The following is a 20,157-nucleotide window of genomic DNA, read 5'->3' as shown; positions in this document are numbered from 1 at the left end:
GCAAGGGGTACGCGGGGCTCCTTGTCCCCCCTCCCGCGCTGTGTCAGATGCGATCTGACATTTAGCTCTGTGACTCACGCGTGGAGATGCAGCGATAGCTCTAATCTGCTTTCCTCCTCCTTGCGCTCTCCCTGGAGGCAAAAGCTGCTGCTGGAAGAGCAGGGGGGCTCGGGCAGCCCGGCCAGGAGAGCTCCTGCAGCGCCGTGCCGGGGGTCCACAGGTCTGGGGGGGTCTGGAGGTGTCCCGGCAGCACTGTGCCCCCCACGCTGTGCCGTCCCATGGGCAGCAGCTCCCCAGCCGAGGACACAGGACACCTCCATGGGGGCCCCGGCGCCCTGTGCTGCCCAGAGCGGCTGCAGCCCCTTGGGGACATCCCCAAGGGTAAGGACAGAGGCACAGCCAACAGCCACCGAGCCCAGATGGCTGTGGTTGCCTGCATCCCTGCCCGCCAGCACCACCACCCCCTGGCACCCCACACCACTGCACCCCCTTCCCGGCTGCAGCCAGGGATCCCACAGAGGGACACCCAGCACTGCCCTGTCCCCTATTCCCGGTGCCTCAGCTCCAATTAGCAAGGCCCCTATTATTTTTTTCCGCTCTGCAGCTCACGTCATGTCAAAACAGCGGTGCGGGAGGGAGCGCCGGAGGGGAGACGAGGTGGCGGCATCAGCCTGTTAATGAGCCATGAAGCAGCCCCACAGCTGCCCCACGGCTGAGCTTCCACCCAGCTCCACCGTCTCGGTGTCCCCCCAGCACCACAGGGTCCCGCGGAGCCCCCAGCAGTCGGGTCCCCAGAGGCCCAGCAAGGGCCAGCACTGGCCGGGGGCTCCTGCCCAGGCAGTGGCACCTTCCACCTACTGCGGGTCCCACAGCGTGAGGCCAGGACACCCGAGACCTCCCAGATCCCCATCCCCGGCCCTGGAGCAGGGGGGTTAATGGTGCATCCAGATGGAGCCGACCTTTCCACCTTTCAGCTTCACCTGCGGCTCCCTTTTCCCTGCCATTATCTGCATGGATGCCTGTGGATTTCATTTCCATATTCATGGTGTTTTAATGACCCTGTAATATCTTTATGTTCTGCAATTAAATGTGGGATCTTTTTTTTTCCCTTCTGCAGATTAGCATCTGCATAGGATCATTTGTGGCGTTGGAGCAGGGGAAGGGGAGGCTGTGCAGAGAGAGACTGGGTTAATTAAACTTCAGAGACCAGCAGGCTCCACTGCTAAATGTCCTTCTTGCCAGCGGGACCCGGGGACAGTGGGGAGGGGACAGCTGTCCCACCGGGGTGGCTGTAATGGTGCAGGCACACACCAGCACATTCACGGCCCAAAACCTGCCACAAGGTCCAGTCTGGTGCTGCAAACCATGACCTCCCTGCTGCCACCGTTACCCTAGCACTGGGTGTCCCATCCCACCCCCCCGGGACCCTTCTCCAGCTCATCGCGAGGCTCTCTGCTCTCTATCCAGCACCCAGAGACAGACAGACAGACAGACAGCATTGCAATGGAGAGGTGCCGCCCGGTAAGGCAGAGAGATGGGGCAGCCGGGGACGTGTGGGGAGCTGGTGGTGCCCCCCATGCTGGCAGCACCCCCCTGCAGCCGGGACAGTGGGGCTGACAGCAGGGCTGGGGAGAGGCCATTAGAGATCCTATCGCTCCATCTCCATCCCCCAGAGCTAATGGGCATCTCTGCCGCGGCACCATCCCCCTCCCTGCGCTGCCCATGGGCTGGTAATTGGGTTTCAGCCCTGCAAGATGGATGGAGCTGGGACGAGAGTGGAGCAGGGAGGACGAGGAGGGCACAGAGCCCCTGGAGCTCCATCCAGCCCCTTCCCACTGCTCGGCCGTGGGAGGCTCCAGCCCCAGTGCGGCCCCAAGCCCTGGCAGAGGCTACAGCATCGCCTACGTGGCACTGGGGACAGGTGGGTCCCTGCAGCACAGTGGCCACGGGCACCCAGGTTGTGTCCAGGGGTCTCAGTCCCCCTGATGGGGAGCGTGATGGCAGCCCCAGCGCTCCTGGCTTTGTGTTGCGTCTCGCAGCCTCCCCCTCCTCCTCCCTTGGTCCTTTTGAAGCTGCAGCTGTGAACAAGATGTTTGCAAGGGTGAGGCGCAGGAGCGGCGCGTTTGGCACATTGAATAAAGATGGGGCTGAAAAACACCTTCTCATGTGGCGGTTGGAAGCAAAGGACGGCGCTGAATTCATTAGGAGCCGTGCCAGGCGCCACGGGAGCCTCAGCCGCTGCCCGCGCTGGTGCAGCAACACATGCCTGTGCCCCGTGGCCGTGCCACCCCGCGCACGGCGGCCGCGCCACGGCACGCACCGGGGCGCAGGGCGCGAGGGGAGCGCGGCCACACGCACCCTGCGCGTCCCACCGCCCCGCAGCCACCCCTGTGCCACGGTGAACACGGCGAGTGGGGGCCCCGTGCACCCCACAACCGCCCAGCCTCCCCTGATCTGCTGGGGCAGGTGGGGCTGGACACCAGGACGGACGGACAGCATGGAAGGGCTGCAGGACGGACGATTGCTCCCTCCTGGCCCTGCTGCTGCATCCCGCTGCTCCAGACGATGCAGCGTTTTGTCATCTTGTGAGGCTGACAGGCGCCAGAATTAATGAGTTCCTCATCAGCGCTGCTTCGTTTAGCTCCCGCTGGAGTCGCCCGCTCAGGCTGGCACACGTAACCCCCACCAGCACCCGAGGCTGCGCCCCTGGCAGTGGGGAGAGGGCGTCACTGGTGGTGTGGGTGCCCAGGAACACACATGTGTATGTGTGTACACATGTATATGTGTGTGTGCACTGATCAAGGGCTGGCGAAGACACCCCTAAGGCTGGAATGGGGTTGAGCCCCTTGGCTCGGGGGGTTCTGGGGCCTGATGGGCACAGGGACCCCAGCCCAGGCAAGGGTGGCTCCACACACCCCTCATCAAGCACCTGCTTTTAATTACTTGACAGCAGCAAGGAACACTTGTGGGCAGCGCTGTGGGGGGAGCAGGGAAGGGTGAGCATCTTCTGCTGATTAGAGCTTATTGATTCTGGGATTAGCCCAGGGACCCAGGGGATGCTCTGGAGGGCAGGTGAGGTGGGCATTGCAGTGGGGGCACCTGCAGAAGGCTTTTAAGGCCCTTATGGAGGGCGGATGACCCCTCTGCCGTGGCCATGGACCAGTTGTTGCTGGAACTGCTGCAGGTGCAGGACCAGTCCCACCAGCACCAATGCAAATGGTCTGTGGGGGCAGCTGCAGCCTTGGAGGGTCATGAAAGTATCTGATTGTGTGCTGGTGAGCTGATGGTATCTCTCTGTTGTTGCAGGAGAGGCTTTGTGTGGCTTTGCTGTATCCCCTGGCTCTGACTCCGGCCATTATCGCACCAGCGAGGGCGCTGGGGAAAAGAAATTGCGCCTTGTCTGTTCTCTTGGCGCTGGCCTTTTCAAAACGGCGACATCTTGAAAGGATTTGCCATCCCACGGCTGGTTTATTTGGCAGATGGTGCTGATGTGGAGGCTGCGTAACTGCAAACCCTTGACTTGGCTGTTCAAATCGCTGTCAGGTTACATCTTCCTGCGGGTACCTGAAGCCATCCCTGCATCCTGGCACACAGGCGGCAGCCTGGGTATATTGTCAGGTACATCCCTGGTGTGCAAGCCCGGTGGCTGCAGCACATTACCTGCTCCCATGGCAATGTCACAAAATCAATAGTTTGTCAAGAGGGTATTGAAGGCAAATTTAGGAAGTTACAGACTGTTGCAGGAGGGAGGGAAGGGGAAATACAACCCATTTGGGATGTGAATGCAGGCGAGCGGTGAGCCCGGCACGGGGGGGCTCTGTTCCAGACGTCGTCTTTGTGAGACCTCGTAACTGCGGAAGGATGAATTTTAGAATTGGACTGGGCTGTGGTACCATCAGCTCTGAGGGTAAGGTCAGGAACAGCCACGGGGAGGAAGGACAGCAGGGACATGAAGGGAATGGCAGCCACAACACGTCACGGCGGCCCCCGCACGGGGGGACGGGAACTGCCCTGAACTGAGCGCGAAAGGAGCCTGTAAACCGTGTGTGTTCGACAAACACCCTGAGGAGCCAGCGCGCGTCTGAAAACCTAAACGAGGGTGTTATTTGTGGGTAGCATAGCTCCATCTAGCAATCATGAAAACTGATGCTTCTCTACAGCTTAACTCATCGCTACTTTGTTCGGTGTTAAAAGCTGTTCTTGTGTCTGTTAACTGCCACAACCAACAGGAAAATGAGTATTACTTTATAGGTGAAGCTGACACACACAACTCTCTGACCTCTGCATTCAGCCCATCCCTTGCTCTGCAGATCTGACACATCAGATACAAACCTGGTTTCCCCACTCTCTCCCTTTTGTGGGTACCTGGTGCTTGGGTGCTGGAGCCGCATCCCAGGTCCCGCTGGAACCAGTGAGACAGCTCCTGGAGCAAACCATGAATGGGCAGAGGGCCTGGAAACTCCTGCCATGGAGCAGCTGGCTGTCCTCAAGTCTTGACCGCAAATTCAGGCTTTTCTGCTTTTTGCAGTGACAAAACACCTGGACGCGGTGTTGGGAACAAGGCGGAGAGCAGCAGTTTAGCGGGAAGTTCTCAGAGAGCTAGAGACCAGGTTGCTTTTTGAATAGAATAAACAGCACCTGTAATCTGTTAGTCTTTTGAGAGGAGCCAGACAGAGCCACGTGAGGGAATAAAGACCTGTTGAAGTGCTCTGGTTCGCAGCTCAAGGGCCACCACCACTGCAGAAGCACTTGACAGCATTTCGCTTCCCAAGCTCACAAGTGAAACCCAAACAGAGGAAATTACAGGGATGCGAGGCAGCTGAGGACGACTCCATCATGCAGCCCTGGGACTGGACCCGCTCGTGGCCCGAAAGGCACCGGCTTGGGCTGAGCGATCGTCTCCTGGGTCAACTGAATGGTGAGACCCGGTGGCAAACGCAGTGGTGCGTCCTGGCAGTGTTACCTGGCAGTATTACCGCTCAGCCTGAGGGAAGCACTGGCTGCGGCGGGGGGACCCCAAGAGACCGAAGGGTCCCCTGGCAAGCGGTTTGGCACAGCAAGCCCTGGAGATGTGTGGAACTGAAGGAGAATGGAGGGAGCGCACAGCCCCTGTGTTTCCAGGTACACCCCCGGTGTTCCCAGGTACATCTCCGGTATTCCCTGTGTGCAGCCATGGCAAGAGCCGCAAACAGCGTTTCTGTGTCGTTGCTGGCAGGGCAGGGGCCGCTCGGGGGTCCCAGCCCAATGTCCACGGAGGTGCGGCTGTGTCCCCAACCCGCTGCTCCGCCAGCGGCACCGGAGCTTCATTTCCTGCAGATTCGGGTTTTGCGACTCATTAACTTCGCTGTTTCTGAACGTGCCGGTTGTGTTATTTCACGGGGACACCGGCACGCACGTGCAGGTGTCAAAAAAACGCCTTTTCTCCGTCGAAAATCATTAAAAAACACCCTTTCCGCACCAGTTTGCGCCCCTCCCGTGGGGGCGGGGCCAGGAGATGCGAGGCCCCGCCCCCTCCCCGCCCTCCTCGCCGCGCCCCCGGCGCTGCCCCGCCCCCTCGGCGTCGCAGCCAATGAGCAGCGGCCGTCACATCCGGGGCTCCCGTCTCGCCGCCGCTCGCGCTCGGCCATGGCGGAGGTGAGTGCGGCGCCGCTGGGGTTGCGCCGGGCTCGGGCCTGCAGCGGCCGGGCGGGGACACCGGGGTTCCCCGGGCCGGGACCGCCTGGGGCTGGGCTGCTGTGGCCGCGGGGTGGATGGGCCGGTGCGAGCCGGAGCGAGGCCCACCGGGGCGGGGGCCGAGGGGTGCCGGGGCCGAGGGAGGCGGCCTGGGCAGGGGAAGGGGCGGCGGGGCGGGACGGGACGCGGCGGGAGGGCCGGGGCGGGCGCTGGGGCGGCGGCTGAGCGCGGGGAGCGGCGCCGGCTCTGCCTTCGCGCCAGCGCGGGAGTGCCCGGGCCGGAGCGCCCGTGGCCGGTCCTGCGGGAGCGCGGCCCCGGTGGGTGCCCGGGAGCGGCGCTGACACGGGCTTTGGGCCGCGGGACCCGCCAGAGCGGCCGGGGCTGGGCGGGGGGCAGCGGGCACTGGGGCTGCGAGGCTCCCAGCGCGGAAGGGCCGGTGAGCGGGAGCCCCCGGGCTGGAGCACAGCGCGGTCCCGCAGCGCTGGGGTTACCGGGGTCTGGGGTGCAGAGCTGCTGGAAACGGGGAGAACACAGCGGTTGGGAAACGGGGCTGGTGGAGCGTGGGGCAGCGGGAGCGGTTCGGCTGACAGAGCTGCCCGGCAAGGGGACCGTGCTCTGGTGCTGGACTGGGACATCCCCACTATCTCTGCCATGGTAGCACCACCTCGGTGCATCGCGCTGAAACGTTTCTGCCATCGCTCCATCGCTTACGGTTGGTGATGCCGTTCTGTGTTGGGTTCTGTTATTGTGGCACGTCCGCACTTCATTTCCACCACGAGGTCCTTGAGGTGACCACGACGGGGCAGAAGGATGCTGGGAAGATATCGAGGTAGCTGGCTGCTCCAGCAGGATCTCGGAACACTGCTAGCTGAGACACCTTCTTTTCGATGGCAGGGCTTCGCTTTTGGGGTATTTCAGTATTTTGCATGAGGAAGGTGCTATCTGGGCTGCCTTACTGTCCCATCCAGAGTGGTTTGGTCTTCGTTGCTGCCTTTGGTGGAGCACCAAGGGTGCCACATTCATCTGTGCCGAAGCATTACTTCGGCACGTTGTTGAACCAAATCACTGCCCTGGCACACACAAAGGGATTTAATCTCATCCCCCCATACCCCGCAATTAAATGACCTATGGATGTAGGAGCGATTTTCCAGCATTATGCTGCACTGTCAGAATAAATGGATTTCACCTTTGTGACCTTTCATGGTGACCAAAACTGTCACCCCCAATAGAAGCATCTACACACTGGCCAAGAACCTTTCGTGATCTGGAGGTCCCTGGTAGCGCCTCGGTGTTGCCGCCGTCTTTCTGACCATGTAACGTGGTTGTGTTTTCTGGGTGACGTTTGGATTTGAAGCGTCAGACAACGGCTGCCTCACCTTCAAACAAAATAGCTCCACGTCACGTGGCATTGGCAATCAGCGTCATCAGGAATATTCTCTCTCTCATCTTTTACATATTTAAGCCAGACCTGCCTTTTTCCCCTCTTCCTTTGACTCTTGTTTCCATGGTCTTCTGGATTTGGAAATAATCTGAGGGATCGTTTGGTTTCACACATTTAAATTTGAGTGTGGAATGGGCCATTTGCTTTGTCCACCACTTGTTTCTTCTTTTCTCAGCCCAAACAGCAGTACTAGTTACTTTTTGGTGATTCCAGCTTCAGGAAAATAAACTCATGATTAGTTGCTGAATTGTCATCCTGTTGTACTGACTATTACTCTTCATTTCAGCACCTGATCATTAATATGAGATCTCATTGTTCCCGAAGTATTATTGACATCTTTTCAAGCCAGCCCATCCCCTGCTAACAGCTTCAGTCTTTGTTTTCAAAATCCTTTGCGTGCAGCTCCTTATTGATCCCAGTGCGAAGGAGGCGCAGTTGATGTATAGATCATTGTCTCGGGAAAGAGCGTTCTGGAGGTCGCTCAAGACCAGAGGGAGTAAGTGTAGACCTCACCCTCATCCCTTCCATGAGACCGGGGCTGTGTGCATGGAAGGGTTTGTCCAACAGGGTTTCCTACTTGGTCACATTCCAGCAAGGTCCAACCAAGGGGCTGTGACACTTGCTTGAGTTATGAGGCCGTTTCCCAGCATGACCATCCTCAAGACGGTGGCTGTCCAAATTCTTTCTGTCCCCTTCTTCTTTCATTACCCCATAAACTCCTCTGTTTTGTTGTAGTGCACACAATGGCTGGGCTCTGGGGGGTCTCCGGTGGGGTTATCTCACTGCTGATGCTCGGGGATGGTGAATCTCGGCACAGGGAGTGCGCTCAGTTGGACTGGACAACGAATTGCATTTGCTGGTGGGGTTGAGTGGCCGGGGGTGTTTTACACTTCAAGAAGCGATGTCTCACTGTGTTTTTCTCCTTGTCGAAGGCCTCGGTCGGCAGGCAGAGCCCGAGGGTGGTGTCGTACCCAGCGCGCAGCCTGTGTCCCGGGGAGCCCGGCCTTCAGAGCGCAGCAGGTAGTGTCTGTGTGCCGGGTCCCTTCTCCTTCCAGCACCGTCCCGGCCTCTCTGCTGGTCCCCGGGCCAGCCGACAGAGGAAAGTTGTGAAGATGCCAAAGCCCCTGCAAGTGTCCTTTTGCCTGTTCTTGCAGTAAGGGGTAATTTATCCTAAAAATGCCCCAGACCAAGGAAAAGCTGCAGTGTACATTCACGTGTTACGACACTAGTGAATCCAGTCAGGGGCACATAAATACCCAGAAAATGTTCAGATTCAGCTTTCAGTCAGTTGTGGGACTCGAATGTGCAGAGAACCAGGCTTTGCAATTCAGCACTCACAGGATCACTTCAGTCCTGTTCCCCAGCCCCTCTCACTCCTTTCTACCTCATCCCTTCCTCTGGCTTCTCCCGGCTGCACACACACACAAGAAAGGGTCGTCCTGAGCTTTGTTGCACCTGAAGATCTGGTCCAGGGTGGTGCTGGTATCCCAACTTCTTCTGATCCCCGCAGTTGTGTCCATGGGCTCAGCTGATCACCGACTGAACCTGGCGGAGATCCTCTCACAGAACTACGGCGTGCGGGAGGAGAGGGAAGAAGGGGATGATGCTCAGGAGAAGCAGAAATCTTTAGAAGAGCTGGAGAAGAGTTTCAGTGCCTCTCAGGTAAAGGCAGCAAGGGAGGGGAAGGGAAGATACCTGCTGGCTTTTCTTGTTTGCTTTTACAGCACTGACACCAAAGGTGTTTGCGTGAAATTCTGACTTGCTCAGCTGGTACCGCGCTGTGTTTGGGTCCCCCCTTCACCAAGCCTTAGGGTTGGGTTTGGATAGGAAGGGCTGGTTTTGGCAGCAGGTGAATTCTGGGGTCCCGGGACTCTTCACTGTCCTCGCTGAAGGGTGTGTGTCCGTGTCACAGCGGAGGAGCCACGAAGAGGAGATGGATGATGTGGGTGGTCCCACGGGGGCTGTGGTGGGACACCCAACATGTTCTTGGTGACAGGGACTCTCTGTTCAGGTCAGGCACAAGATTAACGTAGGGATTTGCTCCTTCTATTCCTCGGTAGAAACACAGTTCTGCTGTCTGGCATCTCTTCACCACCATGAAATCCAGGGTAAAAAAATAGATATATTTAAAAACACCCTTGATGGTGTTGCTTTGGGGTGAAAGGTCCTGCCTTTTCTGTACCTTTGAGAAGAAGTGTTTACTATGGGTCCCCTCCCACATTGCACAGCGTCCCCCGAAGCCCTTCAGAGCCCCAGAAGGGCAGAGCTGCCTTTACTGCCTCTGCGTGTCTGTGTTCACTGCCATTGTACTCGGCGCTTGTTCCATTCCTGATGCAGCTTTGTCCTCCTCTCGCTCAGAGCAGTGAAATGCCATTTGAGGAGCTGCTCGCGCTTTATGGCTATGAGGCGTCTGATCCCATCTCAGAGCAGGACAGTGAGAGCAATGACATCACTCCCAACCTCCCAGATATGACTCTGGATAAGGTAAGAGCCGCTCTCCGCCTGGCTGTGTGTGTGCTCTGGGTTACTTGCTGTCCCAGAGCCGTTTTCAGTGGGGTTTGGCCAATGCCGGGGAAGGGGCTACCAAGTTCTGGTGTCCCAGTGAGGAACACCAGTGCTGGAATGGAACTGAAAGAGTTTCGAGGAGACTGGAGAAGGGATAACACCATAAAAGCTCTTTATGGAGCTTGGGTTACAAGTCTTTGCAGGTAGATGTGGATCTGTGAGGAGTTGGGGGGTTGTATCTTCCCAGCTGAAGCTGTGGCTCCTGTTCTAGCTAAAATCTGTAGGAAGGTGGTGCTGTTTTTTCCTTCCGTGATGTCTGAAATATTCACTCTGGCTGGAGTTCTACAGAAAGGGCCACTTGCTTGTCCTCTCTCTGCTTCCATAGGAAGCCACTCTTGGCATTGGTAGAAGTGCTTCTGGGGGGGCAGGGGGTGCAAGAGGGAATCTGGAGAAGCCATGGGAGGGCGAGGAGACCCGTGGATGTGGCCGCCTTTGGCCAAAATGTTTTACTCTAGGCCTCACACCCCCCCACGTATTTTTTTTTTAATTTAAAAATATTTTTCACTTTCTTGTTGTTGTTAAAAGGAACAAATAGCGAAGGATTTGCTTTCAGGGGAAGAAGAGGAGGAGACGCAGTCTTCAGCTGATGATCTCACTCCATCCGTCACGTCCCACGATGCATCAGACCTATTCCCAAACCAGCCTGGCTGTATGTGTCACTAATTTCTAATTCGTTTTTACTTAGATGTGATGCGCAGAATAGGGCAAGGATGTTTGTCTTTATTTTGTTGCTAAGTTTCGTGACATCAGTTTTTCCACTTTCCTTCTGGGGGCTGTAGATAAACCTGAGTGCCAGTGGCATTGCCGAGCGCTGGCTGGGACACTGCAGAGCAGTGGGATGGGGGGAGAATAACTCGAGATCATCCAGACCAACCATAACCCACCCTGGCACTGCCCCATGTCCCTGAGAACCTCATGTCCGTCTGTCCAACCCTCCAGGGATGGTGACTCCAGCACTGCCCTGGGCAGCCTGTTCCAATGCCCCACAGCCCTTTCGGGGAGAAATTGTTCCCCAGATCCAACCTCAACCTCCCCTGGCGCAACTTGAGGCCATTTCCTCTTCCCCTAACAAACCAGAAAGTGAGAATTGTTTTGCTGCCGGCTGTCATTGCAGTCTGAAGGATCAGTACCTGCTCTGACGTCTGTAGAAGTGAATACATTCAGTAGTACTAGTGTTGTGATATGTTGTGGCGGTTCCGAAATATCGGAATACGCTGGAAGCCAAAGTGCATGAGAGAGACTCAGCGTAAAGTGATCGTATTCCTTCTGCTGGCCTGGGGTCTGAGCTCCTCAGGCTGATTGGCACCACCCGTGTGGCAATTACTTTGTTTAAACAGAAAAAATTAAACTATGGGCACGTTCTCACTGAGGAGCATGTGAAAAGCAGCTCTAGGATAGAAAATGAAAGGAAGGAGGGGGAACATAGAGCTATTGGAGAATAAAAACCGTTTCATAACTGCAGATCTTTTCCTTTCCCACCAAGCAAACAACTTCCTTGCTGATGAAGACAAAGAGCCGTGTTCGTCTCCATGTGCTTCCTCCATGGCTGAGGATTCAGAGGAGGATTCCATCCCATCCAACGAGTGTAAGAAGGTAAACGATATGAGCATGTTGAGAAGTACAACCTGCCTGGTCTGAGGAAAGTGTGACACCGAAGTGCTGTGATATTTCCATGAGAAATTATCTTTATTTTCTTTTCTTTTGCTCATGTTTTGTGAGGACGGTGGCAGAGGTGGCTTACAAGAGGGCTTTTTTAATATGATCCTGAAATCTGTATCTGAAATTATTTTGTGCTACAGATACAGAAAATGCTGTTGTGCCTGGGTAAATTAAAACCGCAGCCTGTAGCCCCATAAAGGTGAAATGCTGCACAGTGTTCCCAGCGGGATTTACTGGGGGGAAACCACCTTGGGAAAGAGAGGAGGGGACTTTCACGTTCATCTTGGTCGTGAAGGCTGCAGGAGAGCTGTCTCATTTCTTTATCTCCAGCCTTAGCCGCTTGCCGTATATCTTTAACATTAAAACTATGTAAATACCTAAGGTCCCTAAAGTATCACCTAGTTGATAGTAAATCTTTTTAGTTACGCTATAAAATAGTCAGACATCCCTAGAAGCAATAGTGGCAGGGGGGCTGCCGCCCTGTAAATTGGCCTCGTGGTGTCGTAGCCCCTAAATCACGACGTGCACCTCGGTGCCTACATGGAGCGTTTTCCGTGTCAACGTACCCGCTTCTCTGTGCTGATGTTTCAGGAGATCATGGTTGGACCTCAGTACCAAGCCACGGTTCCCATCCTGCACTTCAACAGGCACAGTGAAAAAGGTGAGGCAGCCTCTTTGCGCATCTTTTGTGCCGTCTGCCCTGATTTCAGTGGCTCTGCGGGGCGGAAGTGTTGGTTCCTTTCCCTGTAGAAACAAGATAAGTACAGAGGGTGCAAATGTTTTTATTTAAATGGAAAAAAAGTCAATATTTTCAATTTTTTTTTAATTGCAGAGTCTGTCTTCCTTCCTCTGTGCTGTTATTTCACTTAAGCCTCTCTCTGCATTGTATTCTCATGGCCTGAGAGCTGGAAGGGGCCAGAATCTCGCTTGGTGATGCCATGTGCTCCTGTGTTGTGTGGCTGGAGTGTTACAAACGGTCATGGGGAGGAGCAGCTTGTGGCTGCTTAGTTTGGTGTCTGGGACAGGGAGGGGGTCCTGGCCTAGGCCAGGGTTGGAGCTCCAGCTGCCTTTGCATCCGGCTCTGTTTGTTTCTTGTGTGCTGAAACAGGTACCTTAGAACTTGGGGTTTTTAGTTGCCAGAATTAATGAATCAAAGCAACAACCTTTGATAGTGTGGTAACAAAGCCCTTGTCAACCAGTCCTTCTGAAGAAGTGGAAGCAAACCAAACCTGTGCTTAGGGCTCTAAAAGATGTATAGAGAGTGTTAAGCTTAATCTGCCTCCAAGATCAGGAGGGGAAGTGCAGCACTTGCACAGAGCCGGAGGCATTTCCTCCCTCCTCTCCCTCTCCACACAGACCAGTTCTCAAAAGCAGCAGAATTCTCCGATTAGCTTATTTCAGTGCTTTCTCCGTTAGCCTACGAGAACGAAGATCAGCTGCTTTGGGACCCAAACATACTCCCGGAGAGAGAGGTGGAGGAGTTCCTGTACCGCGCGGTGAAGCGGCGGTGGGACGAGCTGGCCAGCAGCAGCCTGCCCAAAGGAGAGGTGGTAAAGGACAACGAGCAGGTACGTGTGGGGCTTCCTGCACCGCACTGGTGTGGAAACACCCGAAAATATCTACTTTATGAACAGTTGGTAAAGCCAGAGAGATCTGAGCATCTGCCTGGTGCAATGTTTCCTACGGAGATCCGGGCTGAGAGACACGCTGCCAAGAGGATTGTTGGGTCTGTCCTCTATAACAATGTCTAATTCTTCTTTGGAGCCAGCAAAGATCAAACCTTTGGCTGAGAAGCTTCAGAGCAGTTGTTTGCTCTGAGCCAGCGGGGTTAGAGCGGCAGAGTCTGCAAGAGCACGGGGCAGCCTGTAACGCACAGAGCTGCTGCGACAACCGCAGCTCCTCGGTCCCGGGGTTTGTCATACGGTGCCTTGGGAAGTGGAATCGTGTGTGCTGATGGCCAGGCTGGGGCAAAGGGGCTCCTGGGGAAAATGAGTTTTATGAGACAAATGTGAGCCATGATTAGGTTGGTTTGTGATGTGTTGCTCGGGTATGTGCTCTGAGTGGTTTTTCTCCTCTGTTTCCCAGGCTTTGTATGAGCTGGTTAAATGCAACTTCAATGCAGAGGAGGCACTGCGGAGGTTACGGTTCAACGTGAAGGTTATCAGAGGTGAGAACCCCCCATATTTGGGTTCTGCCCTATACATCAGGGCATTTTGCACGTCTCCAATTCCTCTTTGTTTATGCCACAGATGAGCTTTGTGCCTGGAGTGAGGAAGAATGTAGAAACTTTGAGCACGGCTTCAGGGTCCACGGGAAGAACTTCCATCTTATCCAAGCGAACAAGGTAAGGACGCGTAGCCCTGCATCCCGCTAAGCCAAAGGGAAGGAGGCGCGTGCGTTTGCACCGGAGGTACGTTTTGAGCCTCGGCTCATGCAGCAGGTCCAGGACTGCCCAGTTCCGATCCCAGGCTTTGTGTTGACTCACGCTAGCAGGTGATGGGCTGTTCACTGCCCTGCTCTGCCTTATTTTCCAGGTGGGAGAAGTCACAAACACCACTGACCTGCATGAGTGATGTCAGTTAATTACTGATTAGCCCTTTCTGGAGTCTCAAAAGTTATTTCCAAACTCTCAGCCCTTGCAGTACTTCTGTGAATGAGTGAGTTGAGCATGTGGATGTTTTGTGAAGTCCCCTGGGGTCCTCTAGAACGAAAGACGCTGTCGTAGGGAAAGCTGGGCCTTGAGACATACGCTGCTGTGCTGGGAGTTGGCAGAAGCAGAGAGTCCAGTTCTTCCGCTGATTAATTATGGGCATGTTGATGCTGACCAGTGAAAATGGACGCAGGTTTGCTCTCTCGATGTTAAGTGTGCTCCTGGAAGTGCAGGAGGCTCCTGCACGAATGTACCGTGTGTGAACCCACACTGGGTCTGCGACAACACTTGTGCACTGTGGGGATCATTCCCTGGCTGATCACCACCTTGGAAATCTCAGTATGTGCTTCCGCTTCGCAGCGTAGATGTGTCCATAGCAATATCAATTACCGTAATGCACTTGATTTTCTGTGCTGATTAAATGTGAGGATAACCCTTGCTCCGCGATGCGCCGCGTTCTGACCGCGATGTTTCTCCTCAGGTCCGCACCCGGTCGGTGGGCGAGTGTGTGGAGTATTACTACATGTGGAAAAAATCAGAGCGCTATGACTACTTCACTCAGCAGACGCGTCTAGGAAGGAAGAAGTACGTCCTCCACCCTGGAGCCACGTGCGTGGAATATTCTCACACTAAAATTAGTAATATTAACCTCCCAGCGAAGATTCCTGCTGCAAAGCACCTCTGGCTGTGCTTTTCTGGGGTGGGAGCCTGGAGGGAACACAAACACTGTCAGTGTGGGGAGGGAAGATAAAGCAATTCTTTGCTTTCTTGTATCTGAAAATACTGTTTCGTTTCAGACAAATGCAGCCACAAAAATGAAAGCTAAGGGGCAGGGATTTAGGGCTGATCTCAGGAAAAAACTTGGTTCGGTGGGGTTTTGGGAACGGAGCTTTTTAAGTTCAAAAAGATGCTATTTCTGGTGGTTTGGAACCTGAATTAATTTCTTTCCCTGATGCCACACTTGGAGGCAAATTCTTCACTTTGAAATGTACGCTAAATACAGAAAATGCTGCTAGAAAAGAGGCTGAAACAGAAATGTTTTGAAAGGTCAAAATGAAGTATTTAAGCTGAATCAGTTAAAAACATGAGCTGAAGCCTTAGACACTGTCAGGGCAGTCACACGTGGCCTGGCTGGGCCCTGGGGACAAGGTCTGGCCGCTGGCTTTGCAGGGGGCTCAGGGCCGGCGCAGAGCTCTGGTTTGCAGCCCCATTGCTCGATTTGTCAATGGATTCTGAACTCTGTCACCATTTTCCCTGCCTGCAGCTCTGTGCTGAACAGGAGGTGGCAGTGCTTTCTGTCTTCGCCCGCAGGGATTACACCGACAACGACTTGGACGGGGGTGAAGTAGAAAACGCCAGTCGTTCTCGGAGCTCCCCACCAATTCCCTCTGCGACGAGATGCCTGGACACTCATTTCGGTCAAGATCAGCTAGCAATAGAGAGCACGGGTAAGTCCCTTCTGTCTGTCCATCTCTCTCTTCACTTTTCTCCTGGGGTTGTTATCCTGCTGTTGCTCCTCTCCCTGTGCCTTGCCCCTGTGCTCGTGTTGTCCTGCATCAGATACCAGCCCTGGGTGTGTTCTGGTGTAAGCAAAGGAGACTCCTCTGGCTCTATATTGACCAGTAGTGACTTAGAAAGAGTTGTTCCTGCTTCAGGCTTGGAGGGGTGGCCTAAGTAATTCCCAAAGCAAAAGGATTTGCACTGACTCCAGACACCTGAGTTGGGGGTTCCAGACACACCGGACGCAGGTGACTGCTCCAGGGGCTGGTTGAAGCCACCAGCAGTTGGACTGTACCTGCAAACGGCTGTCAGAGGGTTCCCAGGGAGCCCAAAGTGGGTTCATCCCCTCACTGTCGTACTGTAGGCACCTCCCAGGGGGGCTGGCATGAGGGAACAGGACCTAGGATTTGGCTTATCTTGGAGCGTCTCCTTGAGATTTCCTTTAATTTCCATAGAAACACTGATGGCCTCCCGTCTGCTGGCTGCATCTTGCCTTTCTTCGGGACGCGCTGGCAGGGATCTTGGTTACTATAATAAAGAAACATTTGTGCCATCAAACAAATAACGGTTGTGATTAGGTGGGGTTGAACTGTTGTGGACTCACTCGAGCTTTCTTTCCCTTGCTGCCCCTACCCCTTCTGTCCGTGTCCCTGGTGGTGATGCTCAGAGCCCCTCAGCGTGGAGAGCACGGCCTGCAGCCTGGGCAGCATCAGCGAATCGGGGCAGGGCTACGAGTGCAGCACTCCTTCCGAGACCAACTGTTCCTTCGACCCCGCGGAGGAGTCGTCCTCAGGCACCACCTCGGCTCCCTGCGCGCAACGCGCTGCCAGCCCTGCGGAGACGGGGCTCTGCGCTCTACCGCCCGCAGGACCAGGACTAGCGGAGAAGCAGGAGACGTTACAGAGCTCTGGCGAGACGATAACCATGGACTTCACGCTCCCTGCAGACACTAACGAGGGTTTGCCTTTAATTGCTGGCCCTATGGATTTGGACAGAGAGCCAGAGGCGGTGGTGGCCCCTGCGCAAGTGTCCTTATCGGTCACAGATTTTGGCCTCATTGGCATTGGAGATGTAAATAGTTTCCTGACTGCGCATCAGGCCTGTCCAGCACCGGTGGCTCGATCGGAGCCACTGTCACAGTGAGAATCTCCAGTCACAAACTTGTCACAGACCCAGCAAGGACTTTGACCCGACTGAGTGAAATCCTGGAACTTGCAGCGTTCCATGAGGACAGTTTGGAGCTGTTGGTCAGAATCCGTCTTTCCGTTCTTTTGATCCAAGGCTACAGTGAAACCAAACACCTTTCTGCTCCGGTGTGTTCTGACGAGAGCTGGTGGCTGGCGGTAGCGAGGGGGCAGGTCTGTCCCCTGCTGTCCCGGTGGCCGTGTGTCACCCCAGGTAACTCCAGGCTGTTGGGAGAGCCCCTCCCTTTGGGACATGGGCAATGTCCCTTGGCCCCAGCGGGACAGTCTGAGTGCAGAGATGCTTTGAGAATGGGGATGTATCACCGGCGCGCCCGGGGCTGGAATGGAGGGCGCAGTCTGAGAGCTCAGGGGATGCGCAGGGAGCAGAGTTGTTCCCATTCCCCTCCCGTCACCCATCCTGTCCCTCGCTCCTGAGCTGTGACAGCACACGCTGCTGCCACAACCCTCCCGCAGCCGCCGTGTCCCCCGCGCGCTCCGCCACCCGCTGCGGGCGGGACGTGGCCTGTCCAGCCTTTGACAGAAGCGTCAGGTCCTGGGAAGGGACACTTAAGGCCTTCTCACCTTCCTTGGGACGTGTGTGGGGTGTTCAGGGAGTTTGTAGATGCACAGAGCGGCGCTGGCCCCGGACCCGTGCGGTGCTGCCGCCGCGGTTCCTGCGGTGAGTGACTCGATCCCTGCTGACCGCAGTGCAAGAGGGTAAAATGCAGATGGAAACATCTGTAATTCGCAGCTTGCTCAGCCGATTTGTCAGCTGTGGAGGAGGGTGCCTTGGGACTGAGCAACACATTGAGGACACCAGCGCTCACGCAGGGTCCCAGGCAGGAGAGTGCAGCAGTCCCTGGGCATCCCTGCCCCGTTCTGCGTCACAAAAAAAGAAAGCTCTCTGTTTTCTGAGAGGAAAGTAATGTCTTCACTGCCACCAGCGGTGTTCGGAGGTGACACGGGTGGCCCCGCGTGGCAGCACGTTTGGTTGTGCTGAGGCTGGAGCTGCTTCACCTCCCGGGTGTGTTCCAGGTCTGGGCTGAAATCCACGTGTCTCATCCCCTGTCCGTGCAGGGAACGTGTGTGCGAGGTCTGACACCGATGTTCCTTCCTCCAGCCGTTTCCTGCACTTGGAATGGGTTTGGGTTGAGGCTTTTTGTTTAGTGGAGGCCTTTGGGCTGCGATCCCGTGGTTGATTCTGCTGCTGGGGGACATGGAAGACGACTAAAACCATTAGCCCAGATCGCCCCTTCGCACAGCCCCGTGAAGTCATGCTCAGCACCCACAGCTTCGTGGGACGGCAGGAGCAGACCTCATCTCTCATCGGCCAGGCCCATTTTGGGTGCGTTCGCAGGAGTTTGCTGCGGCGCCGGAGCCGCCTTGTCCAGCCAGCGTGAGAACTGGGGCTCCCCGTGGCTGCACCCACTTGTTGGAAACAGAAAGCAACTCCATAGTGGAACTGCCCGGTGAGATCCCCCTTTTCTGGGGGCAAACGGGCAGCCCTCCCAGGGAGGGCCAGGCCTCGGCATCTCCTCCACCAGCCAAGAACATTTCTTAGTTTTCCCGAAACCATTTTTGCTTTGGTTTATTTCAAGCCCTAATGAAATGAGAGGTGAGGCTGGGGGAGGCAAAACTGTCTCTTATTTATGTTTTTCAGTGTTGTTTACAGATTCGTATGGGGTCTTTCAATACGAGTGCAGCGCTTTTTCCACGTGATGTTAAAGGAGAGGGTGGAAAGGGCTGGGACAGGGAGGGGGAGTCACTTGGGAAGGAGGTTTGATTTTGCTTTTTCGTTGGGGTTTTCTTTTTCCTTCTTACAAAGCACATTCACTTTGAGCTGCTCCCAATGCTGGACTCTTTACCCCCATTCCCCCCCAAGCCCTACACTGTGAAGTGATACTGCCTTGAAGACCCCTCGCCGTTATTTATTTAATTAAAAATGTCATTTGAAAGCGAGCTGGAAGTCCGTCATGTTTTCGGAGACGGGGATGCCGCAGTCCTGTGTGTGACAATGGGAGCGAGGGGGGAGTCCTGGCCTGTTCTGTCTGATCCCCTCCCGCTGTGGCCGCTTCCATGGGTGGCAGCGGGATGCCCGGGAGCTGCTGATCCCAAGGGGGGTTTTTGCTGCTCTCATGGGTGCTCCGAGTCCCCTGAAACTCCGGCAGCCTTGGGGGAGCCCCTGGCAGTGGGAGACGAGGGGTCGGTCCACGTCCCACTGGCTTCAGCCAGAAATAACATCCTGGAGGCGAGAGGAACGTTCTCCTGCGGCTGCGTCCTGTGTTCCCGCGAGAAGGTCCGTTCCGTGCCACAAAGCCCCTCTGTTTTGTTGGAAACCCCTCCAGTTCTGTTCCCCGGCTCTTCTCTCGGACCCCGGGGGGGTCCGTGGCTCCGCTCCCCCGGCGCAGGGACCGGGCAGGACCCGGCGGGCGCTGCCGCCCCGCGGTGCCCACGCGTGGGCGCGGCCGCTGCAGCCGCGGCGCTCGGACGGCAGAGGGGGCCGCAACCCCGCGTCCTGCGCGGCTCCAGGAAATCCCCCGTGGAGCTGGAGCGGATCCAACGAGCGGGGCCCGAATGTGCCGCCACGCACCCCAGAGACCCCCCCAGCAGCCAGGGCCGTGTCGCCGGCCCCCCAAGGCCCTTTGCCAAGCGGGGGGGCTGAGAGCAGACGCTGCTCGGCACCCCGAGCGCTGGGCCAGGCTGGGAGCAGCCAGTCCTGCTGGGCCGTTCCTGGCACCACCCGGCAGCCACAGCACCGTGTGGGGCAAAGTCCTGCCCGCAGCTGCCACATCTGCGCCCCCGCGGCGGCCCAGCCTGGAGCGTTTCCACGCCAGCCCAAGGGTGGCTCAGCACTGCCAAAAACTGCTGGGGGCTACGGTGAGAAGGGGAGGTGTATCACCAGGGGGATAAAACCTGTCTTAAGTGCCACATCCCCTCCCTGACACAGCCCAGGCATCCCCCCAGCACCAAACGACATCCCCTCCTGCAGCATCCCCCCAGCTCCCCTGCCGCGGGGCTTTTACGCTCCCGCCACCAAGATCTGGGGCCCACAGGCAGGGTGTGTGGGGCAAACCCTCCCCAGCAGCTGTGCCAGGGCCCCATGGCACCACCGAGCGACAGGGAGGCTGTACCAGGACAGACCGGGTCAGTCCAGAGCAGAGGAAAGCCAGCAAGCGGCTCTGTTCCTCTCCTGAAATCCCAGGGCAGCCCGAGAGCGTTTCCAGCACTGCTGGCTTCCCAGCACAGCACTGATATTCTCCACAGGCCACTTTGCACTTACATGAACCAGCCCAGTAGCTATCATTTGGGTGGTTTCTGTATTATTAGTTTCCTTCCGCTCCTGACCAAATCAAGGCCTGGAGCAAACAGCTGGGCTGTGGTTGTCCCCGCTCCCGCCAGGGACTCGCTGCGGGGACCCACATGTCAACCTTTGCTCCTGTTCCTGCTCTGGGTGCCACCGGCCCGTCCTCAGCCCAACAGGCGGC

General features: G+C 56.3%; 2 protein-coding genes across 3 annotated transcripts in view; one reads left to right on the top strand and one right to left on the bottom strand.

Annotated features, from left to right (window-relative positions):
- Positions 1-20,157, bottom strand: part of LOC136113299 (hippocampus abundant transcript 1 protein-like) — a 50,799-nt gene that overhangs the window by 30,118 nt on the left and 524 nt on the right. The window lies entirely within an intron of this gene.
- Positions 5,565-18,631, top strand: MIER2 (MIER family member 2). Of its 2 annotated transcripts, none has more exons than XM_065858398.2 (13): positions 5,565-5,634; positions 8,047-8,134; positions 8,625-8,776; positions 9,473-9,598; positions 10,205-10,328; positions 11,163-11,272; positions 11,930-11,999; positions 12,755-12,906; positions 13,424-13,505; positions 13,588-13,682; positions 14,470-14,573; positions 15,300-15,436; positions 16,156-18,631. In XM_065858398.2, the coding sequence occupies exons 1-13, from the start codon at positions 5,626-5,628 to the stop codon at positions 16,629-16,631; spliced, it is 1,725 nt and encodes a 574-aa protein (XP_065714470.1). In that variant the 5' UTR covers positions 5,565-5,625; the 3' UTR covers positions 16,632-18,631. The 2 variants fall into 2 exon arrangements, with proteins under 2 accessions (XP_065714470.1, XP_065714469.1); XM_065858397.2 differs by having other exon boundaries at positions 14,470-14,597.

This window comes from Patagioenas fasciata, chromosome 27, assembly GCF_037038585.1.
Source record: "Patagioenas fasciata isolate bPatFas1 chromosome 27, bPatFas1.hap1, whole genome shotgun sequence".
NCBI classification, from domain to species: Eukaryota; Metazoa; Chordata; class Aves; order Columbiformes; family Columbidae; genus Patagioenas; species Patagioenas fasciata.
This window is presented reverse-complemented; position numbering and strand designations above follow the sequence as displayed.